This window comes from Orcinus orca, chromosome 6 (assembly GCF_937001465.1).
Source record: "Orcinus orca chromosome 6, mOrcOrc1.1, whole genome shotgun sequence".
In the NCBI taxonomy this organism is placed as follows: Eukaryota; Metazoa; Chordata; class Mammalia; order Artiodactyla; family Delphinidae; genus Orcinus; species Orcinus orca.
In genome coordinates, this window is record NC_064564.1 from 120,429,406 (window position 1) to 120,454,656 (window position 25,251).

The 25,251-nt window shown below is 55.1% G+C and overlaps 1 protein-coding gene and 1 pseudogene across 1 annotated transcript; one reads left to right on the forward strand and one right to left on the reverse strand.

The window, feature by feature from the left end:
* Nucleotides 1-697: 697 nt before the first annotated feature.
* Nucleotides 698-25,244, reverse strand: PNPLA7 (patatin like phospholipase domain containing 7). Its single transcript, XM_049711228.1, has 8 exons — nucleotides 24,963-25,244; nucleotides 21,679-23,711; nucleotides 21,198-21,378; nucleotides 19,279-19,370; nucleotides 18,959-19,099; nucleotides 3,635-3,964; nucleotides 1,446-2,454; nucleotides 698-729 (listed from the first exon to the last, which is right to left on the reverse strand). Exons 3-7 carry the CDS (start codon nucleotides 21,321-21,323, stop codon nucleotides 2,232-2,234), a joined length of 912 nt encoding a protein of 303 aa, XP_049567185.1. The 5' UTR covers nucleotides 21,324-21,378; nucleotides 21,679-23,711; nucleotides 24,963-25,244; the 3' UTR covers nucleotides 698-729; nucleotides 1,446-2,231.
* LOC125964746 (NADH dehydrogenase [ubiquinone] flavoprotein 2, mitochondrial-like) lies at nucleotides 15,947-17,149 on the forward strand (annotated as a pseudogene).
* Nucleotides 25,245-25,251: the final 7 nt, after the last annotated feature.

Here is a 25,251-nt window from a genome sequence, read left to right on the forward strand (position 1 = left end):
CTTTTAAACTAAGTATTACTTTAACTAAATTTTCATTAAAAACGCTGCTGCAAGCCAGCTGCTCCAGGGCACCTCACTGTCCCAGCCCCGCAGAAAGCAGGCTGAGTGCTACCCCCATCCCGGCAACTTTGGGTAAATCACCCGAGTTTCTAGGCCCACTGGCTCAGCTTTCAGGTAAAAACACGGCACTACACGATGCCCCCAAATCACCCCAAATAAACGAGCAGGGTACTCATTACTTCACCACCCAGGCCAGGCCGCACTCAGGGGGCCAGGGCCAACACGTGCAGGCGTTCCACCCCGGCCGCTGCCTGCGGACCGCGGGATCCGTCCCCTGCGGCGCAGCCCTCGGAGAGAGGCCACAATGTGCGCTGAAGGCACAGGAGGCCAGTGAGGAGGCTGGGGGTGAGGAGGCGGGGTCTCCAGAAGGGCAGCCCCTCCCGTGCCCACCCCACTTTCCTGGCTCTAAGGGTCTCAGGCCAGAACTTGGAGCCTCCGAGTCTCCAACAGTGGGGAAGTAAGGAGCGTGAATCCGGCCAGACAAGCAGTTTTGAGGCTCACCTGCATCATTTCTCTGACCCTCTCCAGCTACAATTAGCCGAGGAGTGGAGGGGCCGGGCGCGAGCACAGCCCCGACTCTGCAGGGTGCACACACAGTGACTCCAGCGTCCTCTGGAAGGGACATCCTCGGGCCAAGGCAGGTGGCGAGCCAGGCTCCTCCGTCAGGCCCTGGGGACAGGTGGCCAGCACGGTAAGCAGGGCTGGCACCCAGGCCTGGCACTCAGGGAGCCTCGCTGCAGTGCCGGGGAAGCGGCACAAGCCCGCCAGCCCAGCGACTGGCCTGACGTCCTCCGAGGCCAGGGGTGTGAGGGTATCCACCCCACAGGGCACCCCTGGCCCTGGGACCTGGCCCTCAGAGGGGTGGGGGTCCAGCACAGATGCTGCAGGAGGTGCTGCCTTGCCCCTCCTCGCGCCGACCGGTTCACCCGGGGCCCTTGGCCTGTCACACCCTCACCACACACCTGCCCCTCCGTTTCTGCCCCCACGTGTATTTTTCTCTTTAACCAAGGTCAGGAGAACGGCAGCAACTTGGGGTACAAGTGCTTTGGGTTAAAAGCCCTTAAAGGAACCCACCAGCCCAAGAAACTAAAGGCTGCTTCACGACGGTCGTGAGCAGAGCAGATCACTGTTCCATAAAGTGTGCATGAAAATGGAAAGAAACTCTCCCGCAGCCCAGCGGAAAGACTGGCAAAGGGTCAGAATGGAGTTTTCAGAAGAGGAGACAATCGGAACGAGAAATACATTCTCTTCCACTGTCTTTGTGGAGGGAGGGGACACCTGCCCGTGGGAAACACTGCCGGGCACGTGCGCCAGCCCAGCCCGGGGAGGATCAGCACAGGCGCACACGTACCGACTCGTGGCCCGCGGGAAGGGGCGGGACTCACCTGGCTCCCCTCCCGCGGGTACCAAGGCGACAGCGTTGCTGGTCAGCACCCGCACCAGGCCGGAGAAGTCCGAGCGCCGGTCCGGGGGCCTCTGGCAGACCCGCTCCGACGGCCCCACCTGCGAGAGAGGCCGGCAGACGCGGGGGGCCGGGCCGAGTTCGCACACCCGACGTGGCCTGGCTGTTCTACCCCACTCCTGACCCAAAGCTCCTCCTGGACACGGCCGGTGGGTCTGATCCCGACCCAGTTGTCACCTCGGCGCCCGGGCTCACCTGGGAGGGCTCTTGGGGTGGGGCGGGCAGTGCGGGCAGCTGGGCCACATACCGACGGGCCCAGCCGAAGCCCACAGCCCCGAGGTGGAGGGCGCTCGGGGCTTGGCCACCTGGGCGCAGACGCCGCTGGCGGGGCGGCTCCACCAAGCTGTGGGGCTGGGTGGGCTGTGGCCAGCCGGCGGCCCCTGCGCTCCCACCACGGCCCGCGCGCAGCCGCCAGGGCTGGGGACCCCTGAGGAGGAGGCGCCTCAGGATTTGTGTGCTTTGCTGTCCAAAGGAGGAAGCAGTGCCAACCTGAGGCCACCGGGCTCTCTGAGGCCTCAGCTGGACGTGGGAACCTCAGGCCCATCGCTCTGGGGTTCTGGCCCCTGTAGGGGCTCCCCCATCCGGGGGGCATGTCACCCTGTGGCCCCGGGAATCCGAAGACCAAGCTCAAGCAGATGTGAGTGCACAGGAGCGGGAGAGCTCGTGGAGAGCCAGCGCCCTCATCAGAGCCAGCGGGCTCAGAGCAGAGTCAGAGGCAAAGGGCCCGAAGCAGGTCGGCGGGGCCCTCAGCCGCCCCGGGCCTCACCAGCTCGGGCAGGCTCCTCCTGGTTAGACGCGGCGAGGGCAGCAGGGGTGCAGGTGGCCGGAGCAGCAGCTCCCAGGTTGAGCCGCTGCACAGTGCGGGCCGGCGCAGGCCCGTCCTCCCGGCGCTTCTGGGCACGCACAGCCGCGCTCTCCAGCACCCGCTCCAGCTAAGGGAGAGCGGAGCCCCGCGTCAGGCAGCCCAGCAGAGGCCGCAGGCTCGAGCAGGACAGAGCCAAAGGCCAGCGCGGGGCTGTCCACAGACGTCCCAGGCTGGACGGGACCACGCCTCACGCCCTAGCCCAACACAGGTCTTGGCCTTGGCGGGTGGCACCCTGGTTCTGAAGACCGACCCGGCTGTGGCGTGCTTGGCCCTTCCTCTGTGAAGCTGTGACCCAGGGGGTGCGGGGCTGGGTGCGGGGGCATGAGGGAGCTCCGGGGGCCTGCGGGAAGGGAGGCGGCGCACACACTGCAACCTTCTTTTGCAAACACTCCCCCACAAGGGAGCATCACTCCTGGTAAGAACAGGAACCCACATCGGAGATGACGAGTTTGTAGCTGTCCCAGGACCGGGGTGGAAGCGTGAAATGAGAACAGACGACGGGGCAGAGGAAGGAGGTGGGGAACACAAAGCGAAGGGACAACGAGACTCCACTTCACACCCAGGAAGTTGGGAACACAGGGGACTGACAGTGCAGAGCAGGGAGCATGGAGCCCCAGACCTCGCCCACATCACGTGCACAACAGGAGTGCAGTCTGGCAGCTCTCTGAACCTGAAGACACACAGCCTCTGCCGCTCAGCAGCAATTCCAGGTGGTGCCCTGAAGACACCCCTGCACACGCGTGTAGTGAAGTAACTTCACAGTCCGTTGGCTGAGAAGAGACAGATGGTGGGGCATTCACAAATAGAAACTAAACAGCCATGAGACGAGTGAAACAATATGGATACAATTCAAAAGTGTAAGTGTTGAGTAAAAAGGAAATTTCAAGATGGTATAAACTCGAGCACTATTTATATAAAAAAACCAGTGCCATATACACACATAGTAAAAACGTGAAACACGGACAGAGGCTCTGACTTTACAAGAGCAAATACCTGGGTGTCTGCTCTTATTATCCATCCCTTTCTGAGTTGTTGAAATACTTCATTCAGAGGACAAGAGAGAAACAAGGGGTTGGAGGAGAGAGTGGGGCCCCCCTCCCGCCAAGACCTGCCCAGCCTGCAGCCCTTTGACCACGCCCACTGCCTGGCCCAACCCAGCAGCCGGCCGGCCCCTCCCCTCAAGCCCTGGCCACGGACCCCACCTGCTGAGGCCCCGCCCACTGCCCCACTCACGGAGGCCGGCTCACCTCGCCCAGGCCCACGATAAGGATGAAGTCGGGCTGCCGGATACAGCGCTGGGTCCAGGGTGTGAGCGTGCTGTGCACCTGGTAGAGCACGATCCGGTGGATGTCCTCCTGCTGCCCCAGCCAGCTGGACAGCTGGTGCTCGTGGATACTGGAAGGCACAGACAGAGAGGCGCAGACGCCAGGGCACATTTCAAGGCCGGGCTGGGACCCACTGAGAGCAGCAAGCCAAGCTCGGCTAGGCTGTTCCGACACGGAGGCCGGCGTACCTGTCCAGAGCAGCAGAGACAAGGCGCTGTTTTCCGTTGCCGCTGGTCAGCAGCAGGGCAGGGCCTGAAAACACAACCACCAAATACAGAAAACTGTGCCGGCAGCTCACACTGGAGGACAAGCGAGGCCCTTCCTTCTCCTGGAAGTTTGCTCTTCTGGAAAGCAATAAGCCTTTCACCACTCATGAGGAAGTGCCTGTGGCCCTGAAGCAGACCCTCTGGGCAGGTGAGGCTGCAGGTGTGGCGGTGGAAGGGCTGCAGCAAGTACAGGGAGGGGCGGCCTCTCTGAACCTCAGTCTCCTCCTCTACACACGAAGGGGTTGAATCTCTGCGGCACTGAGACTGTGTATGCGTGGGGGCAGGGAAGCACAAGCTTGTAAAGTGCAAGATTAGACAGTCTCCCAAATCCAAGGCAGCCCGGCTGGCTGGGCTCCAGTCAGGTGCGGTTCACCAGTGTCTATCACCAGGGATCAGCGTGCTTCCTGCATCTACAGGGTCTTAGAGTTGCTGTCCACACAGACACAGTTGCTCTCAGCCAGGAGGGCCAGCGTCAGAATATGTGAGAGGGCCGCCAGGGGCAGGGACAAAAGCTGAGAGGCCAGCGGCCCTCAGTGTCAGGAAGGCTGCTGGACTGCCCTGAGGATGCAGAAGTCCCGCTGCTGCAGGAGAGGCCGGGCTCTTCCCCATGGCTTCCTTCTTACACCCTCGCTTACACCTGAGCTTCTCTGAGAGCTTGTAATCAGAAGGTGAGAGACAAGAAATCACCGCCTTGTGTTTAACTGGCAGCATGTGCTTTCTTGGCGGCACAAGCATAAGGGTGCATTTCACAGGGTGGTGCCCTGTGATGTGGCTGCTGGACTGACCTGTGCGTCTGTGCAGCTCTGACTCAAATGGCAGAAGCCCGTTGATGCGGGGAAGCAACTCCTCTGGGGGCTCGGGACAAAGGGCGCTGGTCCCCCTGGGGGCTGCAGTCCTGCTCTGGGGGACAGGCCAGGTCGGGCCAGGTCGGGAAGAGCTTCAAGCTCGAGTTGGTCACCCTCCGTGGGTCTGACAGAGAGAGGGCGTCCTCTCGGGGCTGATGCCTCACGTGCCTGTGAGGGCCGGCACTCCTGGGCACTGCAGTGGCTCACCCCGTCCGCCTCTTGGGCGTCTAGGACGAGGCGGGACAGGCAGGCCGTGTCTGGCTGCAGGAACACAGCGGAGCGCAGCCCTGAGGGCCTCAGCGGACCGCAGGCTGGGCTCTATCTGCCCTCAGGGCACGTCTCCTGCTCTGGGCCCGCCTGCCTGGACTCGGAAGGCTCGGAGGAGGCCCTTGGGAAAGTGTGGAGCCCCCCGGAGGTGGCGCTCTGGGCTCTCGAGGTGCGGGCTGCAGCCCCAGGCAGTCAGGAATGTGGTGACCATTCCGTCCGGGGGAGGGTCTGCTTAGGGCCCAGGCCATGGGCAGGTCCAGGGCAGTGCGTGGACACAGGCTGACGCCTAGGCACTTATGTGTCGGCTCCGTGGGGCACGGCTGCTGCTCCAGGACGGATCTGGCCTGGATAGTCACTGCCAGCCTGGCTGTCACACAGCCTCTCTCCCAAGCTCTGGAAGCCAGAGGAAGTGGACTGACACCTTCACAGGTGGAAGAAAAGGATCACTGGCCTAGATCCTCACTCTAAAAACACGCTTCACAAATGTGGTCACCTGACTGTCAGCAAAAGATCACTGCAGGGCAGAGTCCAGTCCTTCTAAGCGAGGGCTCTGGGGCAGCTGAAGATCCTATAGAAAAAGGAATCCTGACTCTACCTCGCATCACCACCAAAAGCAATCTCCAATGAACTGTAAACTTGCAAGGTAAAACCCTAAGGTTTTTAGAAGAACCTCTTCATGATTTGGGGGCAGCATGAAATTTCTTCAATAAAACACAAAAAGCAGTAACAATATAGGAAAAAATTGATAAATAAATTGGTCTATATTAGAATTAACAACTTATGTTTGTCAAAAGATATTATTAAAAGAATAAAAAAAACAAGCCACAGAGGGAAAGATATCTGCAACACTTTCATCCAATAAAGCGACTGTATCCAGATTGCCTGTCAACAAGGAAAAGATAACAAACCAATAAAAAGGGTGGGCAACTTGACAGGCACTTGCGAAAGAAGGTATCTCAATGGCCAGTAAACAAACAAACTTCTTAGTTGTTGGGAAATGCAAATTCAGGCCCAAACAAGATACCACTGCACACTCATCAAAATGCACAAAGAGGAAAGGCCACCCACCCAGCTGCAGAACACACACTCTTCCCTTTCTCCAGGACAGACTATATGTTAGGCCACGAGGTAAGTCCTAAAGAACTTTAAAGACTGGATTTACAGGGACTTCCCTGGTGATCCAGTGGTTAAGACTTCTCCTTGCAATGCAGGGGATGCGGGTTCGATCCCTGGTCAGGGAGATGAGATCCCACATGTCTTGGGGCCAAAAAGCCAAAACCATAAAACAGAAGCAATATTGTAATAAATTCAATAAAGACTTAAAAAAAAACAAAAAGATTGGATTTACAGATGTAGAGAACCAACATATGGATACCAAGGCGGGGGTGGGGGGGTGGGATGAACTGGGAAATTGGGACTGATATATATACACTATTGATACTGTGTATAAAATAGATAACTGGGACTTCCTTGATGGCGCAGTGGTTAGACTCCGTGGGTAAGACTCCATGCTCCCAATGCAGGGGGCCTGGGTTCAATCCCTGGTCAGGAAACTAGATCCCACATGCACGCCACAACTAAGGAGCCCTCGGGCCACAACTAAGGAGCCCGCCTGCCACAACTAAGATCTGGCGCAACCAAATTAAAATATAATTAATTAAAAAAAAAAAAGAAATGAGAGAAAATGGAATCTTTCTTTGAAAAAATAAAATAAAATAGATAACTAATGAGAACCTACTGTATAGCAAGGGAACTCCATTCAATGCTCTGTGGTGACCTAAATGGGAAGGAAATCCAAAAAAGAGCGGATATATGTATCTGTAAAGCTGATTCACTTTGCTGTACAGTGGAAACTAACACAACATTGTAAAGCACTATGCTCCGATAAAAAATTTTTTAAAAATTGGATTTACACAAAGTATCTTTTCTGATCACAATGGTATGAAACTGGAAAATTCAAAAATATATGGAAATTAAACAACACATGCATAAACAACCAATGGGTCAAAGAAATCACAAGAGAAATGAGAAAATATCTTGAGAGAAATAAAAACAAAAATAACAACATTCCCGGATGTACTGGACACAGCGAAAGCATAGCTAGGAGGGAAGTTTACAGCTACACATGCCTCCTTTGAGGAAGAAGAAAGATCTCTGATCAACAACTGGCTTTGTACCTTAAGTAACCGGAAAAAGAATCTCAAACTAAACCCAGAGCTAGCAGAAATAAGGAAATAATAAAGATCAGAACAGAGATAAATAAAATAGAGAATAGGAAAACAGAAAATCAATGAAACCAATAGTTGGTTCTTTGAAAGAATCAATAAAATTGGCAAACCTTTAGCTAGAGGAATAAAGAGAAAAGACTCAAATTACTAAATGCAGAAATAACAGGACATTAGCTATTTTACAGAAATAAAAAGTAATACAAGAGAGTACAGTGAGCAATTGCAAACTAAGGAACTGGATCATCTGGATGAAATGGACAAATTCCTAGAAACGCACAACCTACCACGACTGAACCATGAAGAAACAGGAAATCTGAATAGACCTATAACCAGTAAGAAAACTGAACCAGTTAAAAAAAAAAAAAAAAAAAGCCCTGCATGAGGTGGCTTCACTAGGGAATTTTACCAAATATTTAAAGAAAAATTAACACCAATCCTCCTCAAACTCTTCCAAAAATATTGACTCAGAGGGAACACTTCCTAACTCATTCCATGGGGCCAGCACCGCCCCGCCCCACCAGTACCAAAGTCTGCGTGGGACCAAGACGCCAGGAGAAACTACAGACGAGCACCTTTGACAATGCAAAATCCTCAGGAAACAGGAGCTGACCAAACTCAGCAGGGTATTAAGAGGATTACATACCACACCAAGTGGGATTTATTCCTGGAATGCAAGAATGACTCAGCATATGAATATCAATCAGCGTAATAAATCACATTAACAGAACAAAGGGGGGGAAGTATGATCATCTCAACTGACGCAGAAAAAGCACTGACAAAATTCAACATCTTTTTATGATATAAACACTCAACAAATTATGAATAGAAAGAAACCTCCTCAACATATTAAAGGCCATACATGAAGAACCGACCACTAACATCCTACTTGAAGGCGAAGGACTGAACGCTTCCCCCTAAGATCAGGAACGAGGCAGGATGCCTGCTTTCACTTAACACTGCTAGGATGTCAGTGCCACCCAAAGCCACCAACAGTTCAGTGCAATCCCTGTCAAGATCCCCAGTTCCTCGAAGAAATAGAAATTTGCGTGGACACACATGAATGTCACATCAGTGCACCACACGGACGCTAACCTCCTGGTCTGGATGCTGTGCTGCAACCTGGGGCAGGGGGTGGTGTGTGGCTCTCGCTTTACTATTTTTACAACTTCCTGTGAATCTGTAATTATTTCAAAATAAAAGGTTGGTTTGTTTTTCAAAAAAAGGGAATAAGCTTTTATGAATCAACACATCTCCACTGTGCAACTGCAGATCTTTTGGGTGTGCCCTGGACAGTCTGACCAACGTCACTGAAAAATGTATGATGTTTTCTACCTCCAGAATATTTGTTATAAAACAAAGACCAAGACGAATCCAAATTAACGCTTTCTGTGATTTAAATTTTCCCTTGGAGAGTAACTTTTACATATTAAATATTTATAGTAGTATCTTCAATTTCATAAATCATTTTCATTTGGCATTTATTTAATGCCTTCTACTATCAAGTGTCTGTTTCAGATAGCGGACGTTTTCGCCATATTAAGATACATACTCTTGTCATAACGTATTGTTCCATAATAGTAATGTAACATTCATTGCACCTATTGTTATATCATTTTTGAAGACACCCCTGAAACCTTTAGGATAGCCCTATCTCAGAAAATTGACTTATTGTCTCTTACTATGGTCGCTCACAGTTATAAAAACATATACATAAAGTGTTAAGAATATGGAATACTTTATGATTTGGGGAATTTCTAAGGGTTCTCAGGAATTTCAGTTTCTTGTTCTTGAGCCCCCAAACTTAACAGCCGTGGAACTTGGGAACATGACCTAAGCTGCCTGACCCCAGCTGCGGGTGTTCTCCACGTGGTCAGTCAGCTGCCCCAGCCATTGCGGTGTCCCCTCCGACTAGTGGAGCAGCTGCACGCACCCACCCCAGGCTCACACCCCAAGATGGGCTCCCGCTGGCGGGGGGCAGTTCAGGGGTCTCTGTGCCCCTGGAGGCCCCAGAGTTCAGCTGGGAGGAGCAGGGCGGTGTGACTCACACCAGCCCCTGTGAGATAGGGTTTGCCCATCAAGACTGTCCAGAGGCACCCATCTCACTGTGACGGTCCTCTCCCCAGCGCTGCACCCCTCTCCACCCCCTGCCCAGGGTTTAGCCTTGCGAGCAACACTAAGTGCTCTTTCAGGAGAACCTGGAAGGATGAGAGGCAGGAGGAGGGGGTCCAACCGGACCTCAGGTGCCTTTGGGCAGGGCTTACCGATGGCGCTAAGGGCGTGCTTGAGCTCCAGGGTGAAGGCGGTGAGGGGCACATCCTCTTACACGGGCATGACGGCCACCGTGGAGAGGTTGCTGGCAGGGTTCCCCGAGTCCCACTTGCTCCCTACAGCATGTAGCCCAAACTGGTGACCTGCAGAGCACAGGGGCGTGCGTTGGCCTGAGGGATCGGGCTGCCACTCGCACAGTCTCGGTGTCCCTGGATGTTTCTAGGTGACACCATGGCACGAGAGGCCTCGGCAGATGGAACAGGCACCGGGGTCGGCCCCGAGTCCCCACAGCCAGAGCCCCGCCTTTCCCGCTGAAATTACCAACCACACTGTGGCGCCCTTGCGTTTCATACACACCAGGACCGGGCCCGCTGAAGGGGAGACGGATGCACGGATGCAGAGAAGGCCGTGAGGCCCAGAGAAAACGCAGAGTCGAAAGGATCGGCCAGGGGAGGGCCCATCCTCTGACCTGCCCCCTTCCTGGAGTTCTTGCACTGACTGCTCCAGAGACAGCAAACAGTCTGAGGTTTAGGAGATCGACATCCTTCTACCACCTCGTCTGCATGGGGTTTCCAGACCCCGGGGTGAGGCACAAAACAACCCAGGGTTGGTCAGGGCTGGGTCCTGGGGTGCCTGTCCCGGAGGCCACAGGCTTCCCCTTCTCTAGACGTGAGGCCAGGAAGCCCCACAGCAGCAGGGATGGAGGCAGCGGGCACGTGGACCCACGAGCGCATCAGCCTCGGTCTGAGCGTCCCCGGCTGAAGTTCATTCCCAACACAAAGTTACTGCTTGGCAAGTAGCACCTCCTGTTTTCATGGACGTGGCTGAACGGGCAGCCTCACCCCTCCTGCCGCCCACGTCCCAGCCAGACCCCAGTCTTCTGGGGCCCCAACGCATTGAGGGCTCTCTTCCTGGCCCCCCTGGCTGGCCGCTGTGCCAGCCCAGCTCCTGCACAGACCCTCCCGACCAGGAAGGGCACGGCCAGGTGCCAGGTGCAGGCGCCGGCCTTGCAGGAGGGTCCAGCTCCACCAAAAGGGCATCCATTTCTGACTCTGCTGGTCTCGTCCCTGGGGAGGAGCGGTGGGTCCTGAGGCATAGAGCGTGGGTTCCTGCAAGGCCTGACCCAGAAGCCAGAGCGGGGGCTGCAGAAGGCAGAGAGAGGGGCCCCTAAGAGCTAACCTGGGGGCAGGGCAAGAAAGTGAGGGCTGTGAGCCAGTTGGCAGCTGCATGCGAGGCAGCAGGGGGCCCCTTTTCACCGGTTTTCTGGCAGCTTCTCTGTGGGGAATCCCCTTCCTCTCGCTCTTTCCCAGTGACCTCTGACGTTAGAACCCTCCGTCTGACGTAGAACCAGAGGGGGATTCTATTGCCAGCTTCTGACAGTTTTCTTTTAGCCTTTAAGAAAGGCATGTGGGAGGTTCTGGTTCTGACCAAGAAGGAGATGGAGCCGGCATATCGCACCTAACCGCTGCCACCAGTTACACGGAGGCTCTGGACACAGTTCTCAGGAGACCCAGAGGGGCGTGAAGAGGAGTGCAGACGAGCCAGGACTCGTGGGAAGACCACGCTACTAATGCCACAAGGGTAGCAGTGCCACTGCCCCGTCCCAGCTACAGCCAAGTGGGGTCCATGCCTCCCCCTCCGCACTGGGTGCTGCCTCCAGGGAGGCTTTCCAGGGCCCCAAGTTCCTGCATGGCGATAGACACAGTGGGGTGGAGCCCCCAGCTCTCCATTCCCTGCACTAGAGAGGGGAGATGGAGAAGGGAGTCCTCTAGATCTAGTATGAAGTCCTGGCTTCACCCCCAAGCAGCCCATACATGAAACTGGCCAGGATCGCACAGCAGAGGCTCTGAGAACAGAATCCAGTGTGGCATGCCAGCCAGGCTCCACACTGGCTCTGGGCAGCACACAAGCACAGCAGGCCAGAGCAGTACTGCAACGGCCTTGAGAATTGAATTAACATTCAAACACAGCCCAAGGAAGAGGGCCAGGACATGCTCTGTGGATATAAGCACGTTGACAGTCTGCAGAAATAGAAGATTTAAATGGGAACCAGGCTCTCATAACATAATACTCGAAATACAGGATGCAATCCAAAATTACCAGGCATACCAAGAGCCAGGAAAATCTCAACTTGAACAGGAGAAGACAATTAACAGACAAAAACGACAACATGTGGGCTTCCCTGGTGGCGCAGTGGTTAAGAATCCGTGTGCCAATTCAGGGGACATGGGTTCGAGCCCTGGTCCAGGAAGATCCCACGTGCTGCGGAGCAACTAAGCCTGTGCACCACAACTACTGACCCTGTGCTCTAGAGCCTGTGTGCCACAACTACTGAGCCCGTGAGCCACAACTACTGAAGCTGCGCACTTAGAGCCCGTGCTCCTCAACAAGAGAAGCCACCGCAATGAGAAGCCCGCACACCACTACGAAGAGTAGCCCCCGCTTGCCTCAACTAGAGAAAGCCCGCGCACAGCAACGAAGACCCAACGCAGCCAAAAATAAATTTAAAAAAAAGACAACATGTCACAGAATTTGGAAGTCCTTGACGAGGCAATAAAGCAGTGATCATAACCAGACAGAGACCGCTGTCATGGACTGTCTTGAAGCAAATGCAGAAATATAATAACTGAAATCAAAAATTCTCTGGGTGGCCTTAGGAGCAGAATCAAGAAGACAGAGGAAAGAGCCAGTGAGCTTGAAGGCACATCAAAAGAGAGCACTCGGGCTGCCCTGGGGCGCAGCGGCTGGGAGTCCGCCTGCCGATGCAGGGGACGCGGGTTCCTGCCCCGGTCCGGGAAGATCCCACATGCCGCGGAGCGGCTGGGCCCGTGAGCCGTGGCCGCTGAGCCTGCGCGTCCGGAGCCTGTTGCTCCGCAATGGGAGAGGCCACGACACTGAGAGGCCCGCGTACCGCAAAAAAAAAAAAGAAAGTACTCAATCTGAACATCAGATAGAGAAAAAAGATTAAAAAACAAACAGTGTCCCAGAGACACTGGGACAATAACAAAAGGTCTAACATTTGCTTCTGTGAATTTCCAGAAGAGGAGAAAGAATACAGGGCTGAGAGACTATCTGAAGAAATAAAGGATGAAACCTTTCCAAATTTAGTTAAAATATATATATATACCTACAGATTCAAGATGAGCGAACCCCAAACAAGATAAACCCAAAGAAATTCACGCCAAGCACTCCAAAATCAAATTTCCAAACAGTAAAGGCAAAGGAAAATCCCGAATACAGCCAGACAGAAATGATGCACTACCTACTTGGGAACAATTTGAATGTCTGGATTTCTCATTAGAAGCAACGAAGACCAGAAGGAAGTGGTACAAAATGTTTAAAGTGCTGAAATAAAAGGACTGTCAAGCCAGAATTGCACATCCAGCAAAAAGTATCCTTCAGGACGAAGGTGAAGTAAAGACAGTCTTAGATGAAGGAAAATTAAGAGAATCTGTAGCCAGCAGACCTGCGCTAAAAGGACTATTATTAAAGGAACGTCTTCAGACAGAAGGAAAATGATACCAGGAGGAAGCTTGGAACACCGGGATGAGGGAATAGTTTTAAACGTGTTTGACGGCTGAAAGCAAAAGTTCTAACACTGTGAGGGGGGTTTCAACCTAAGTAGAGGCTCTGGGCGGGGCTCTGAGTGGGGTGGGCGGGGCTCCCAGGTTGCAGGCCCAGGCACCCAGCCGTCGCAGTTCCCTGCTGGAGGCTGACCAGGATCTTCTCGCCCAAGAGGTGAATCAGCGAGTCACAACCTGGGGGCAGAGGAAGAACAGAGACCTCAACCACACACTTTAAACCATGACGCCAAGCAAGCACCTTAGACCAGGGGTCCCCAGCCCCCGGACCAGTAGCGGTCCGCAGCCTGTTAGGAGCCAGGCCACACAGCAGCAGATGAGCGGCGGGCTAGCGCAAGTGAAGCTTCATCTGCCGCTCCCCATGCTCGCATTACCGCCTGAACCATCCCCCCAAAACTCCCCAGCCCATGCAAAAATTGCCTTCCACGAAACCAGTCCCTGGTACCAGAAAGGTTGGGGGCCGCTGCCTCAGACCCACGGTGTCAAGACTGCCGCGGCTGTAAACCACTCTAAGCAGTGGAAGGTGATGTGGCTGCTGTCTGGTCGCAGGCAGGTGCGGGGCATGTGGCCTGGGACCTTGCCCGGGACGGCATCTCCTCTCATCCCCAGGCGGAAAACACGGGGCAGCACCGGGAAGCCACGACTGCCCGCAGGCAGGCCACGAGGGCCTTCCCCAGAGCCGAGGGTCATCACGTGATGCTGAGTGCCTGGCCCGCTGGACATGGGCTGCTTTACATGATATCCAGGAAGAATTACCTTTTAAATATAACAATGCTATTTTGGTTATATTCTAAATTTTTAGAGTTGCAGACTCTAGTATCTAAGGTTGGAATGTCAAAATACCTGTAACTTACTTTTAAGGGCTTTTGCATGAGTAAAGTGAGTTAAAAGTTTTTTAACTTGCTAAAGTTCGCAAGATGGGAGAGGATGTACTGTACAGGAAGCCTGCTTCTGTGGCTCTTGCATGCAGTACGCATCACTTTCGAAAAGAGAAGCCGCTGTCAGCTTCAGTAACCCTAAGTATCTCGGAGAGCAAGGTGAAAGCAGTGATGAGGTGATTCCGACACCAGGTGCCGCCTCTGCAAGCCTCAGCCGCCGGCTACTTCCTGGCCATCTACAGCCGACAGCTCTGGGCTGACTACGCAAAGAGCAGCCCCTGAGACCTCGTGCTACAGCAACCGGTGTCCCCAGCCCCTGCCAGCCAGCCCTCCACCTGCAAGCTAACTTGGAGACCCTCTCTTACCCCCAGGACTCTGGTGTCAAAGACCCATGGAAGATGCAAGTGAAACTGTCCAAATTTTAGGACGTGAGACAAGACGTAGTTTGAGCAGAGTGGTCCAAAACAGAAGCTGAAAAGAAGTCTGGTTTATATACAACTAATCTAGCATCAAACTATTAACTGGAGCTAATTTTGTTTGTTTGTTTTTTGCAGTACGCAGGCCTCTCACTGTTGTGGCCTCTCCCGTTGCGGAGCAACAGGCTCCGGACGCGCAGGCCCAGCGGCCATGGCTCACGGGCCCAGCCGTTCCACGGCATGTGGGATCTTCCCGGACTGGGGCACAAACCCGTGTCCCCTGTATCGGCAGGCGGACTCTCAACCACTGCGCCACCAGGGAAGCCCAACTGGAGCTAATTTTACAAACCACATTTTATTATGGAAAATTTCAAAGATACACGAAAGTAGAGAGAAGAGTACAGTGGACCCCCCTTCCCATCACCCAGCTCCACCCATCTTATTTCACATACATACCCCCAAAATTTTGAAGACAATCCCAAACATAGCATTTTATCCATTAATAGTTGAACTCGTATCTCTAAAATATCACAATGATACAATTATCACAATTACAAATTAACAATAGCTCTAAATCAAAGCTTTTGAAAGTGATCATTTCTACATCAAATGAAAAAGGTTCACAACAGGCCAATGAAAACATGAAAAGGTGCTCAACATCTTTAGTCATTAGGGAAATGCAAACCCTAGCCACCAGTATAAATAATAGCATTTTGACATATTTTTCCACTGGATTAAAAGAAAAAGAAAACCATGTGATGCTGGTGATTTAGTATAGGAACTTCACCTCAGTGTGACCCAGGGAACCGCTGTGAACTTCTTCAAACCTGGCACTGGTCTCACTGTCCAGGAGCCCTTCCATCTGGCCCAAAGGCTCCGGCCCTCTTGGTGAAGGCCTGCCAGGTGGATGACATGGAGGCCCCGCCCCGAGGAGACTGGACGAAAGCCACGCCTTTTCTAATTGTCCCACCAGGTCACCCGCAGACAAAGCAACACACGTGAGACCTGTACCCTGACGACACTGTGGTCTAGCAGCCCAAAGACCATGCAGGAGCTGTGCGAGGTCAGGGCCCACCCAGGGCCCGGCAGGCGGGAACTTCACGTGGCCGGGGTGGGGGCGACCTCGTGCAGTCCAGGGTTCACTGTGTCTGCGGCGGGAGGCTGCGTCACCCACCAGCAGGCAAATAAACCCACAAGCCCTCAGGAGTCCGGGTCTATAGGTGCCCCTGGCAACTGTGACTCAAGCATATAAGTCAACAGTGGCAGGAAACAAAAGAGGTAGCTTCCAGCTGAATTATTTTCTTAGAGTTAAAACTATTCACAGCCTGAAACCCAAAAATAAGGCAAGGGTGCTAATGATCATCATAGATCAATACCCAACCACTGAGGGGTTCCAAGGCAGTGGGAGAGACACGGCAAGATGCTTGTGATGTGGGCTTCCCTGGTGGCGCAGTGGTTGAGAGTCCGCCTGCCAACGCAGGGGACACGGGTTTGAGCCCTGGTCCGGGAAGATCCCACATGCCACGGAGCAACGAAGCCCGTGCGCCACAACTACTGAGCCTCCGCTCTAGAGTCCGCGAGCCACAACTACTGAACCCTGCGCACCTAGAGCCTGTGCTCTGCAACAAGAGAAGCCACAGCAATGAGAAGCCCGCACACCGCAACAAAGAGTAGCCCCTGCTCGCTGCAACTAGAGAAAGCCCATGCACAGCAACGAAGATCCAACACAGCCAAAAATAAATAAATAATTAATTAATTTTTAAAAAGTGCTTGCAATGTGTCTGGGGAAATGCAGAGGTGAGCCACCATGCACAGCCCCTGTACAGCAGAAGCTGACACACCTGCGTCAAGGGCAGCTGTGGTCCAATGTGCCTTTTCCTCCAAAGAACAAAAAATTTAAATTTTGCACTCCGAAGGCCCATAGTTTGGCTCACCATGTTTCTCTCCGCGGCGTGCTGGCCTACACAGGTGGCCTCGCTGCTCAGGGGGGAAGACATACAAGGAAATTTGCATAAGACGGTGGTGCAAAATGGAGCTGGAGGAGGCTTATCTGTGCACAGAGACACTCCTGAGAATAACCCAGATACTCCACTTGATTTCACACTGGAAGAGTACAAGAGGATAGAGGCAGCTGTAAAAAAACTCCCCATAAGGGCACAAAGCAGCAGCTGTACTTCCAGTCCTGGATTTAGCCCAAAGGCAGAATGGATGGCTGCCCATCTCTGCTATGAACAAGGCTGCAGAAAGTTACAAGTACCTCCAATGAGAATATATGAAGAAGCAGCTTTTTATACAATGTATAATCAAAAAGCGGTTGGAAAGAATCATATTCAAGTTTGCACTACTATCCTTGCATGCTTTGAAACTCTGACAGCATACTGGAGGCCACTCAGAAAAAGCTTGGAATAAAGGTCAGGGAGACTACACTTGACAAACTTTTCACTCTTATAGAAATGGAATATTTAGGGGCCTGTGTAAATGCACCAATGGTTCAAAGAAATGACAACTACTATGAGGATCTGACACCTAAGGATACTGAAGAAATTATTGATGAACTCAAGGCTGGCAAAATCCCAAAACCTGGGCTAAGGAGTGGACGCTTCTCATGGGAGCCACAGCCAGAGGTCTTACCTCTTTGACTGAACCACCTAAAGAACCTGGCTTTGGTGGGCAAGCAGGCCTTTAATTTATATTCAACTGTAAAAATGCCACTGGAGAAATAAAATATGAATCTCCTATCTACATAAAATAAAATATAATAAAATAAAAATTGGTACTAACTTTTCAATGGAACACTTAACAAACGTTAAAGAGGGCAGACCTCTAAGTGAAAACACAACAGACCCCAGCCCTGCCCCACCCAAGGGCTCTCACCGAATCCTGGATGCAGACCTCCAGCCGCCCGTCCTGCACCACATAGATGCTGGTATCTGGCTCCCCTGGCCGGAAGACGTACTCCCCTTCCAGAAGCTACACAAACACCATGTGTTTGCAAAGTTCCAGGAAAAGTGGCTTCTCAAAGTGACCCAGGACCCTATAAGAAACAGTGCACATGGGACACCTACAGGAAGGAGGGGAGAAGGGACACAGGCCACAGTCCCTGCCGGCCAGACCACAGAGCGAGCTTTCAAGAGCTGCAGAGCCCATAGCACAGGCACCAGCAGGACAGAAGCTTAAGCTGCAGGCATTTCCATCAGCTACTGTTCCATGAGCTCAGAGAACTCTCAGGCCGTGAGCATGAATTTGAACCAGATGCATAAACGAGGGCAGGTAGTGAAGCGCTGGAAAGAGGAGTCGGGGCTTCCAGGGAGAAATGGGGAACCAGACTTGCAATTTTCCATCCAGCCACACGCTTCCCATACTCGCTCCATGTCGCCCTGAAGGTGAACACTCTGATAAGCAGACAGACACACGAAAGAACCGGCGAGGAGGCTCCACTCACCACTGGGAGGGCAGCGATGGCAAGAAGACTTCCCAACTGATGAAAGCAGTGTTCACATGTTGGGGTCGGGGGCGGGCATTCTGGCTTACACGTGAGTTAACTCCCACTTCACGCTCACTAGATAGAATAGCCTGTTGTGGCTGATCAAACACATATTGTACGTCTGCTTAATTATTAAAGGGCACATCGGCCAGAAGTAAAGAACGTCCGGGGCTTCCCTGGTGGCACAGTGGTTGAGAGTCCGCCTGCCGATGCAGGCGACACGGACTCGGGTTCAAGCCCTGGTCCGGGAAGATCCCACATGCCTCGGAGCAACTAAGCCCGTGCGCCACAACTACTGAGCCTGCGCTCTAGAGCCAGCGAGCCACAACTACTGAGCCTGTGTGCCACAACTACTGAGCCTGTGTGCCACAACTACTGAAGCCCGTGTGCCTAGAGCCTGTGTTCTGCAACAAGAGAAGCCACTGCAATGAGAAGCCCGCGCACTGCAGTGAAGAGCAGCCCCCGCTCACCACAACTAGAGAAAGCCCGCGCGCAGCAACAAAGACCCAACGCAGCCAGAAACAAATAAATTAAATAGATAAATATTAAACAACAAGAACAACAAAACGTCCACGTAAAAAATAAAGATTAAATGCCTCCCTTTCTAGGGTGCCAATGCTCGTTCTCCTTCAATGCTAAGACTCCCTTCCCAGGTGCCGAGGCCATACTGACTCACCATGTACCTGCTATCTGTTTTTTTTGAAACCTTGAAGGAATGTATCCCTGACTAGCTTAATGTTCTTTGTTCTGACAAGACATAAAACTGCCAAAAACTATGCTTCTCTGGGGAAGTTCCTCAGAGTTATCTGAGAGGTTGTCTTCCAGGATATAGTCCTCAGTTTGGCTCAAATAAAACTCTTCTTATTCCTATTATAGGTTGTTTATTCATTATTTTTGTCGACACAACCAACGGTGGCCACAGAGAAAGGACACCTCGGAGGCCAGGTGACAGCCAGTCCCCGGAGCACAGCCGCAGGCACATGGCGGGCCTCCCGTGTCCACTTCTCTCTTACCGAACATTTTTCAGCATGTACAAGACTTCTGACGGCAGGTGAGAATTCTTCACATCGAACTCCGTGAGGTCGGCCTCCAGCAGGGAGGGCGGGGGCTCCTTTGGCTGCAGGGTGGGGTATTCCTGCTTGAAACGCAGGATGCTACAAAGCAGAGAGACGTGCACCTGGAGCAGAAGCCCAAAGGGGTTCAAACGCAGATGGTGTTTGCGCTGTGAACTCCATGGCAGGGAAGCCACAGGCGGCGCAACGTCCGCGGCCTCCCCAGCGCCCACTGGGGAAGGCAGCTGAGACGTGCCTAGTCTGAAGGGCACCCCCAGTACCTCTTGGCCAAAGACAGCACCTTGGTCCTCTTCCTCGCCTGCTGCCGGGGGGCAGCTGTGTTCCCCACAAGCGCGTGGGGGAGTGTGGTCACCTGCAGAGAGAAAGGGGGAGGCCGCGTCTGGACCCTGCAGCCGGTGGATCCAGCTCTCAGCCTCAGGGTCGGTCCCAGCCCTCAGGACCTGGCCTGCCCGCAGCCCGACACCAGCATCCCGGCCCGGCCCCACCCTGCTCACCTGCCTAGGACACAGGGAACCATCCTTGGCGCTGATGATAGCGATACCGCGTGGCCATGTGCCCAGACAGCCCATGCTCTGAGAGCTCTGAGTCCTCAGCCCTGCGTCCTCTCTGCCTAGAAGGTTGACGCTCTCCACCCCACACCTGTCACGCTGGCACACACGACAACCCGAGTGCCTGCACAGTCCTCCCAGTCTGGAAGGCTCTTCACCCTCCCCCACAGTCGAGGCCCACCGGACTGCCCCAAACAGCAGCACCGGGGAGCGCGGAGGGCCTGGCTCCTAGCCAGGCACCAGCCAGCCTCTTCGGGCAGCCACTGCCCCCTGCTGTCCCCTAGCTCCCGAGCTGCATCTGCCCCACGGTGCCAGCTGTGGTTGTCGGTGGGCGGTCACCACAACCCCTCCTTCCCTCCCAGGCGTCCTGGCCTCATTGGACCACGTTCCTGTCCTTAGCCCAGGTCCAGCTTGCCGCTGCCCAGTCCTCGGCAGGGTCACCAGGGGACAGCCCCCCACCCAACCACACACGCCTGAGTGCCTTTGAGACCTGCAGGGAGTCACTCCATGTGGCCCTGCACGAGCCTGCGGGGGGCCCCCCCACTGTCCCTGCGCGCCCGCCCGCCAGACAGAGCAGCCCCAACCGACCGGCCTCCCACAGCGCCTGACACTGAGGAGGAAGAGCCACGTGAGGACACCCACGTGACTCCCCATCGACAGCTCAAGCTTACCCACGAAGAACACGAATCGATTGTGTAACTCGAGGAAAGTAACAAAGAGAAGATATTTTTAAATACCAGCAAATGCTTCAAGCGTGCATTTGAAGCACAGGCAGCCTCAGGCAGTCTGCTGAGACCTCCTGCCCTCAGGCGGAGAAGGGCGCAGGGGGCCCGGCTGCTGGACGGGCTGGACGCGGCTGCTCCTCCCAAGGTGGGTCTTGACACTGACAAGCGAGGCCTTGCAGTTTCCCCCTCTCGGAGCCTGGCCCCAAATCCTGGTTGGACCAGCAATCTCAGCACCAGAGCCAGGACCCTCCACCCGCCACACGTCAGGGATGCTCCGGGCGGGGGGCTTCTGTCCTCCCTTCCAGTTCACGTCCACCTCACGGGGTGACGGGGCCTCCTCCCCAAATGCTTCCGCCCAGCCATGCCCTCCCCAGACCCTCCCCGAGCCCCAGAGCCGCTGCACAGCCCCCAGGCATAGGCCTGCAGTGCCGACACCTCTGAGGGGGAGGAGGCCTGGGCCTGCAGCGCGAGCTACCTTCCTCATGATATTCCTGCCGTATAGCATCGCTTTGTCTCTCTTCCGGAACCTGTACTGAGGAGTGGGCTGCCCTTGTCCTGCAAGGGGAGCCAAGGGGCTGCCTGAGCACGGCTGGGACCCGCGAGGCGGCCACGTGTACACACTAAGCTGTCCTGCCCCTGCCTGGCCCCGCCCCCCGCCCCGCCCCCAGTCACACAGCACCTCGTCCCAGGGCTGCGACAGACCCTTGCAGAGGAAGCGGGACTTCACTCTTCTTGGAAACATGAGCCAAGGAAGTTCAGAACAGACTCGAATTGCATGGATCCGACGAGCTCAGCCTCGTGGACAGGCCAGCAGTTTCCAACAAAAGCCACCACCCGGGCCTCCCCCACCCTTTCAAGCCCTCCTCCCGGTCCCCCTAGGGCTAAAGTCTGAAGCAAGATACTCACGGAATCAGTTAACACTTCTATACACAAAAAATGGTCATCGGGCTTCCCTGGTGGCACAGTGGTTGAGAGTCCGCCTGCCGGTGCAGGGGACACGGGTTCGTGCCCTGGTCCGGGAAGATCCCACATGCCGCGGAGCAGCTAGGCCTGTGAGCCATGGCCGCTGAGCCTGCGCGTCGGGAGCCTGTGCTCCGCAACGGGAGAGGCCACAACAGTGAGAGGCCCGCGTACAGCAAAAAAAAAAAAAAAAAAAAAAAAAAAAGATGGTCATGCCGATAAGGTCCAGGGCCAGGGCCAGGAGGATTTCAGTTGCAACAACCACCAGCTGGGTGAGGTCACAGATAGAGCACCCGTCAGCAAGGTGCCATGAGGCCCCTCCCAAGCCCAGACACAGGCTGGACACAAAGGACCCAGGGCAGCCAAGGGTGCAATAGGCCACTGATTCTGGGGCCCGCCCATTAGCCGGGGGCAGTGAGGTGGTCACCTGGTGGACTGGGAACGCTGCTCCGTCAGCTGCAGACCCCAGGACCGAAGGGTGGCCAGGTAGAAGCACGCCTAGGGGGGAAGTCTGCAGTCGGGAAGGGCCAGGATGGGCACGGCCCTGGCTCCCCAGGGAGTAACAACAGAGCTGTGGGTCAGGGACAAGTCAGCAGCCCTGGAGACCTCCAGAAAGAAGCGACCTTCCAGGACGCTGAGGTCCCCTGAGCCCACTTGCTCTGGTGCAGCGCCACCCACAGCATGGCTGGGCAGGGCCAGCAGCTGTGCTGTGTTGACAACAAATGCTCCAGGCATCATTAACGCATCTGAATCTGAAATCCTCAGCTTTCCTGCTCCTCAGGATGCAAATCCAGAGGAGCAAGCCCGGCTGGCCACAGTGGGTACAAAGGCCACCTCTCAGTGCCCTCTCGTCACCAATAGAACCACGTGCTGCTGGCCTCGGGGCAGACAGAAGCCCACACAGCAGCAGTGCTGGGAAACCCTAAGGAGCCAACTGGATTTTGAGAGCATTAAATACCAGCTCACAGCAGAGAAGGGCTCCCAGGGAGGGAGTTAACAAGGGGCTTCAGAAGCCCAGACCCCAGGGAGAGAGAAAGGAAGGTAAGAGAGAACAGTGAGGGACTTCCCTGGTGGTGCAGTGGTTAAGAACCTGCCTGCCAGTGCAGGGGACACGGGTTTGAGCCCTGGTCCGGGAAGATCCTACATGCTGCAGAGCGACTAAGCCCGTGCACCACAGCTACTGAGCCTGCGCTCTAGAGCCCGTGAGCCACAACTACTAAGCCCGTGTGCCACAACTACTGAAGCCTGTGAGTCACAACTACTTAGCCCACATGCCACAACTACTGAAGCCCGCACGCCTAGAGCCTGTGCTCCGCAACAAGAGAAACCACCACAATGAGAATCCCGTGCACCGCAACGAAGAGTAGCCCCTGCTCGCTGCAACTAGAGAAAGCCCGGGCACAGCAATGAAGACCCAACGCAGCCAAAAATAAATTAATTAATTTTAAAAAAGAGAGAACAGTGAGTGTGGAATGGTGAGTGGGCAGACGGCTGGGGCCGCCCATACACAGGATGCTGGCAGATTCCCCCCAAAGCTGAAGAAACCAGCCAAACAAGTAGCTACGCTCCATTCCTCCCGGTACCCACATACCTCCTTCCAAGCAGCCAGGAACAGGATGGCTTTGGGGGAGTGGTGGGGGGACTTGTTAATCCTTTCAAGTTTCTACACAAGTGCCAAGGACTAAAGCAGCTTGCCTGATCCTTCAGAGCCAGGATCACACACAGCATCGATGCCAGAAAACCCAAGGAAATCAATGCGCTCAGAAAAGCATTTCAAAAGCAGAATGTCACATCGAGACAGAATAAGGAAGTGATTCAGAAAGCTCAACCCTTTGAACTCAGCTCAGGAGGCAGATGGAAGCAGTGGGAGCTTCTGCTTCACAGTGAGGCGTCCAGGCCCCCCGGCCCAGACTGCGTGCTTGGCTAAAGACGACATCCACCAGGCAGCAGATGAGCACCCTCCTCCTAAGTGTGTCTCTCCGAGCTCAGCCACCCCCTGGGGGGCAGCCAGGGCTGTCCACAGGAAGGGTCACAGGGTCGCCCCAGGCCTATTTATACAGTCTCTTGTGGTTAGGCATCTCAGACTTTCCAGCTTTTCACGGTTGTTTTAATGCATCTACATTTCTGGTTTAGAGATAAAGGCCCTTGTAATGTGGCTATATATGTTCCACGGGTAAAAGGCCCTAAGACAAAGCAAGCAGACTTCCTAAGGGGAAGCAGGAACTCACAAGAGTGACCTTGGGGAAGAGGAGGGAGGGCCTCAGCCCTGACAAGGGGAAAACAGGCCCCACACACCACCCCCACATGCAGCAGGCTTCAAGGAGTTGCTGCGGGGCAGATGTTAAAAGGACCCTTTCTCCTTGTCCTGAAGTGGCCATAACTGGGAATTTTAAGGCTGATTCCTCACTGGAATCCTCAGGTTCTGCACCTCTGGGCCGGCGTCCCCCTCTTGCTCCATGGCTAAAAGTGAAACAAAAGAAGAGAGACTGGTTCCAAGGAGGGCACACGTTCCACCACCTCACGCTCACGTGCAAAGCAGTGTCTCCCAGCCCTTCCCCAGGTTCCTGTCCACGTTAAATTATGTTTCTATTGACAGGAAAACCCTGATGAAAAACTGTGTTCTCCATGGAGAGAAGCTCTTTTCACAAGCAATCGGAGCCCCTTCCCTCTCTGAAAATAGCCCTCGCGTGGCTGCCCAGGAACCTAGAACTGCAGCCAAGTCCCGGGCTCCTCTCCCAGCCAGTCAAGGGCCAGTGTGGGCAGCCGGGCAAAGGCCTAGTGCAGCAGGGATTTCCAGCACCTGGGGAGGGGTGCGTGGCCACTACAGGCTGTGAGCCAGACCCTCCCTAGTGGCCTGTGCACAGGATTTCCCCCGCAGTGCGGCTGAGCCCTGGAGGTGGGTGTGTTGGTCTGGGGTGTGGTGAACTTGAGGACCAGCTCTGCTCACATGGCCTCTGTGCCGCAGGGAGGAGCCCCGTCTAGGGCCTTCACCCTGTGGCTCCCAGGTCCCTTGGAAGGGCAACAGTAAGAGAGGGTTGTCTCTTCCGAAATCCCACCGGGAGAAGTCAGGGAGCAGAAGGTAGGTGCAGGGTCACCTGCATCTGCTCACTGGTCAAAGGTCCCTGCCGGCCCCGTGGGAAACCCTTTCTTCTCAGATGTCTCCTCAAGGACCAGCAACGCCTTGACCCCAGCTCTGCGGCCCAGCCCTGACCAGGGCGGTCTCCCCACGCCTCCCAGGCTTACAGGCGACAGAGCTCAAGGCCCCAGCACCTGCCACACAACCAAACCGCCTTCAGCTGCTGCACGTGCTCCACAGCGCAGGGGACGGGAGGGAAGGAGACAGAGCGCAGGAGAACTGGGGGGCCGGGGGCGGCGCGGTTGGGGTCATCGAGGTTAGGAAGATGGTGGTTAGGGGGGCGTGGAAGTTAGGGCGCAGGGCTGGAGAGCAGTGATTATGGGGCCGTCGGGTTGAGGGCAGTCAGGTTGGGGGGCGTTCAGCTGCAGGGGCATCGGGGTTGGGGGCAGTCGGGGTTGAGGGCAGTCGGGTTGGGGGGCGTCGAGCTGAGGGGCGTTGGGTTGAGGTCAGTCGGGGCTGGAGGCAGTAAGGTTGGGAGGCGTCCGGTTGGGGGCAGTTGGGTTGAGGTGCGTCGCCGGCGACAGCCCTGTGGGGCAGTGTACGTCCCGACGATGCATGGGGGAGGGGATGGCTACCTCTGCTCACAGAACCGGACCCCCAGGTCTGCCACTTCGGGGCGCTCGGCGGCGACTCACCAGGATCGCGCGCTCCCGACGCCCGCGCTCCCGTCACTCCATCCTGACGCCCCGCCCCCGACACCCGGCACTCCCGTCGCTCCTCCCGAAGCCCCGCCCCTAACGTCCGCACTCACGGCGTCCGGCCCTGCGCCTCGAAGCTCCGCCCCCCACGGCCGCGCTCCTGACGGCCCGCCCGGACGCGGGATCTCCCCGAGCATTGGCCATGCCCCCACAGGTCCCGCCCCCC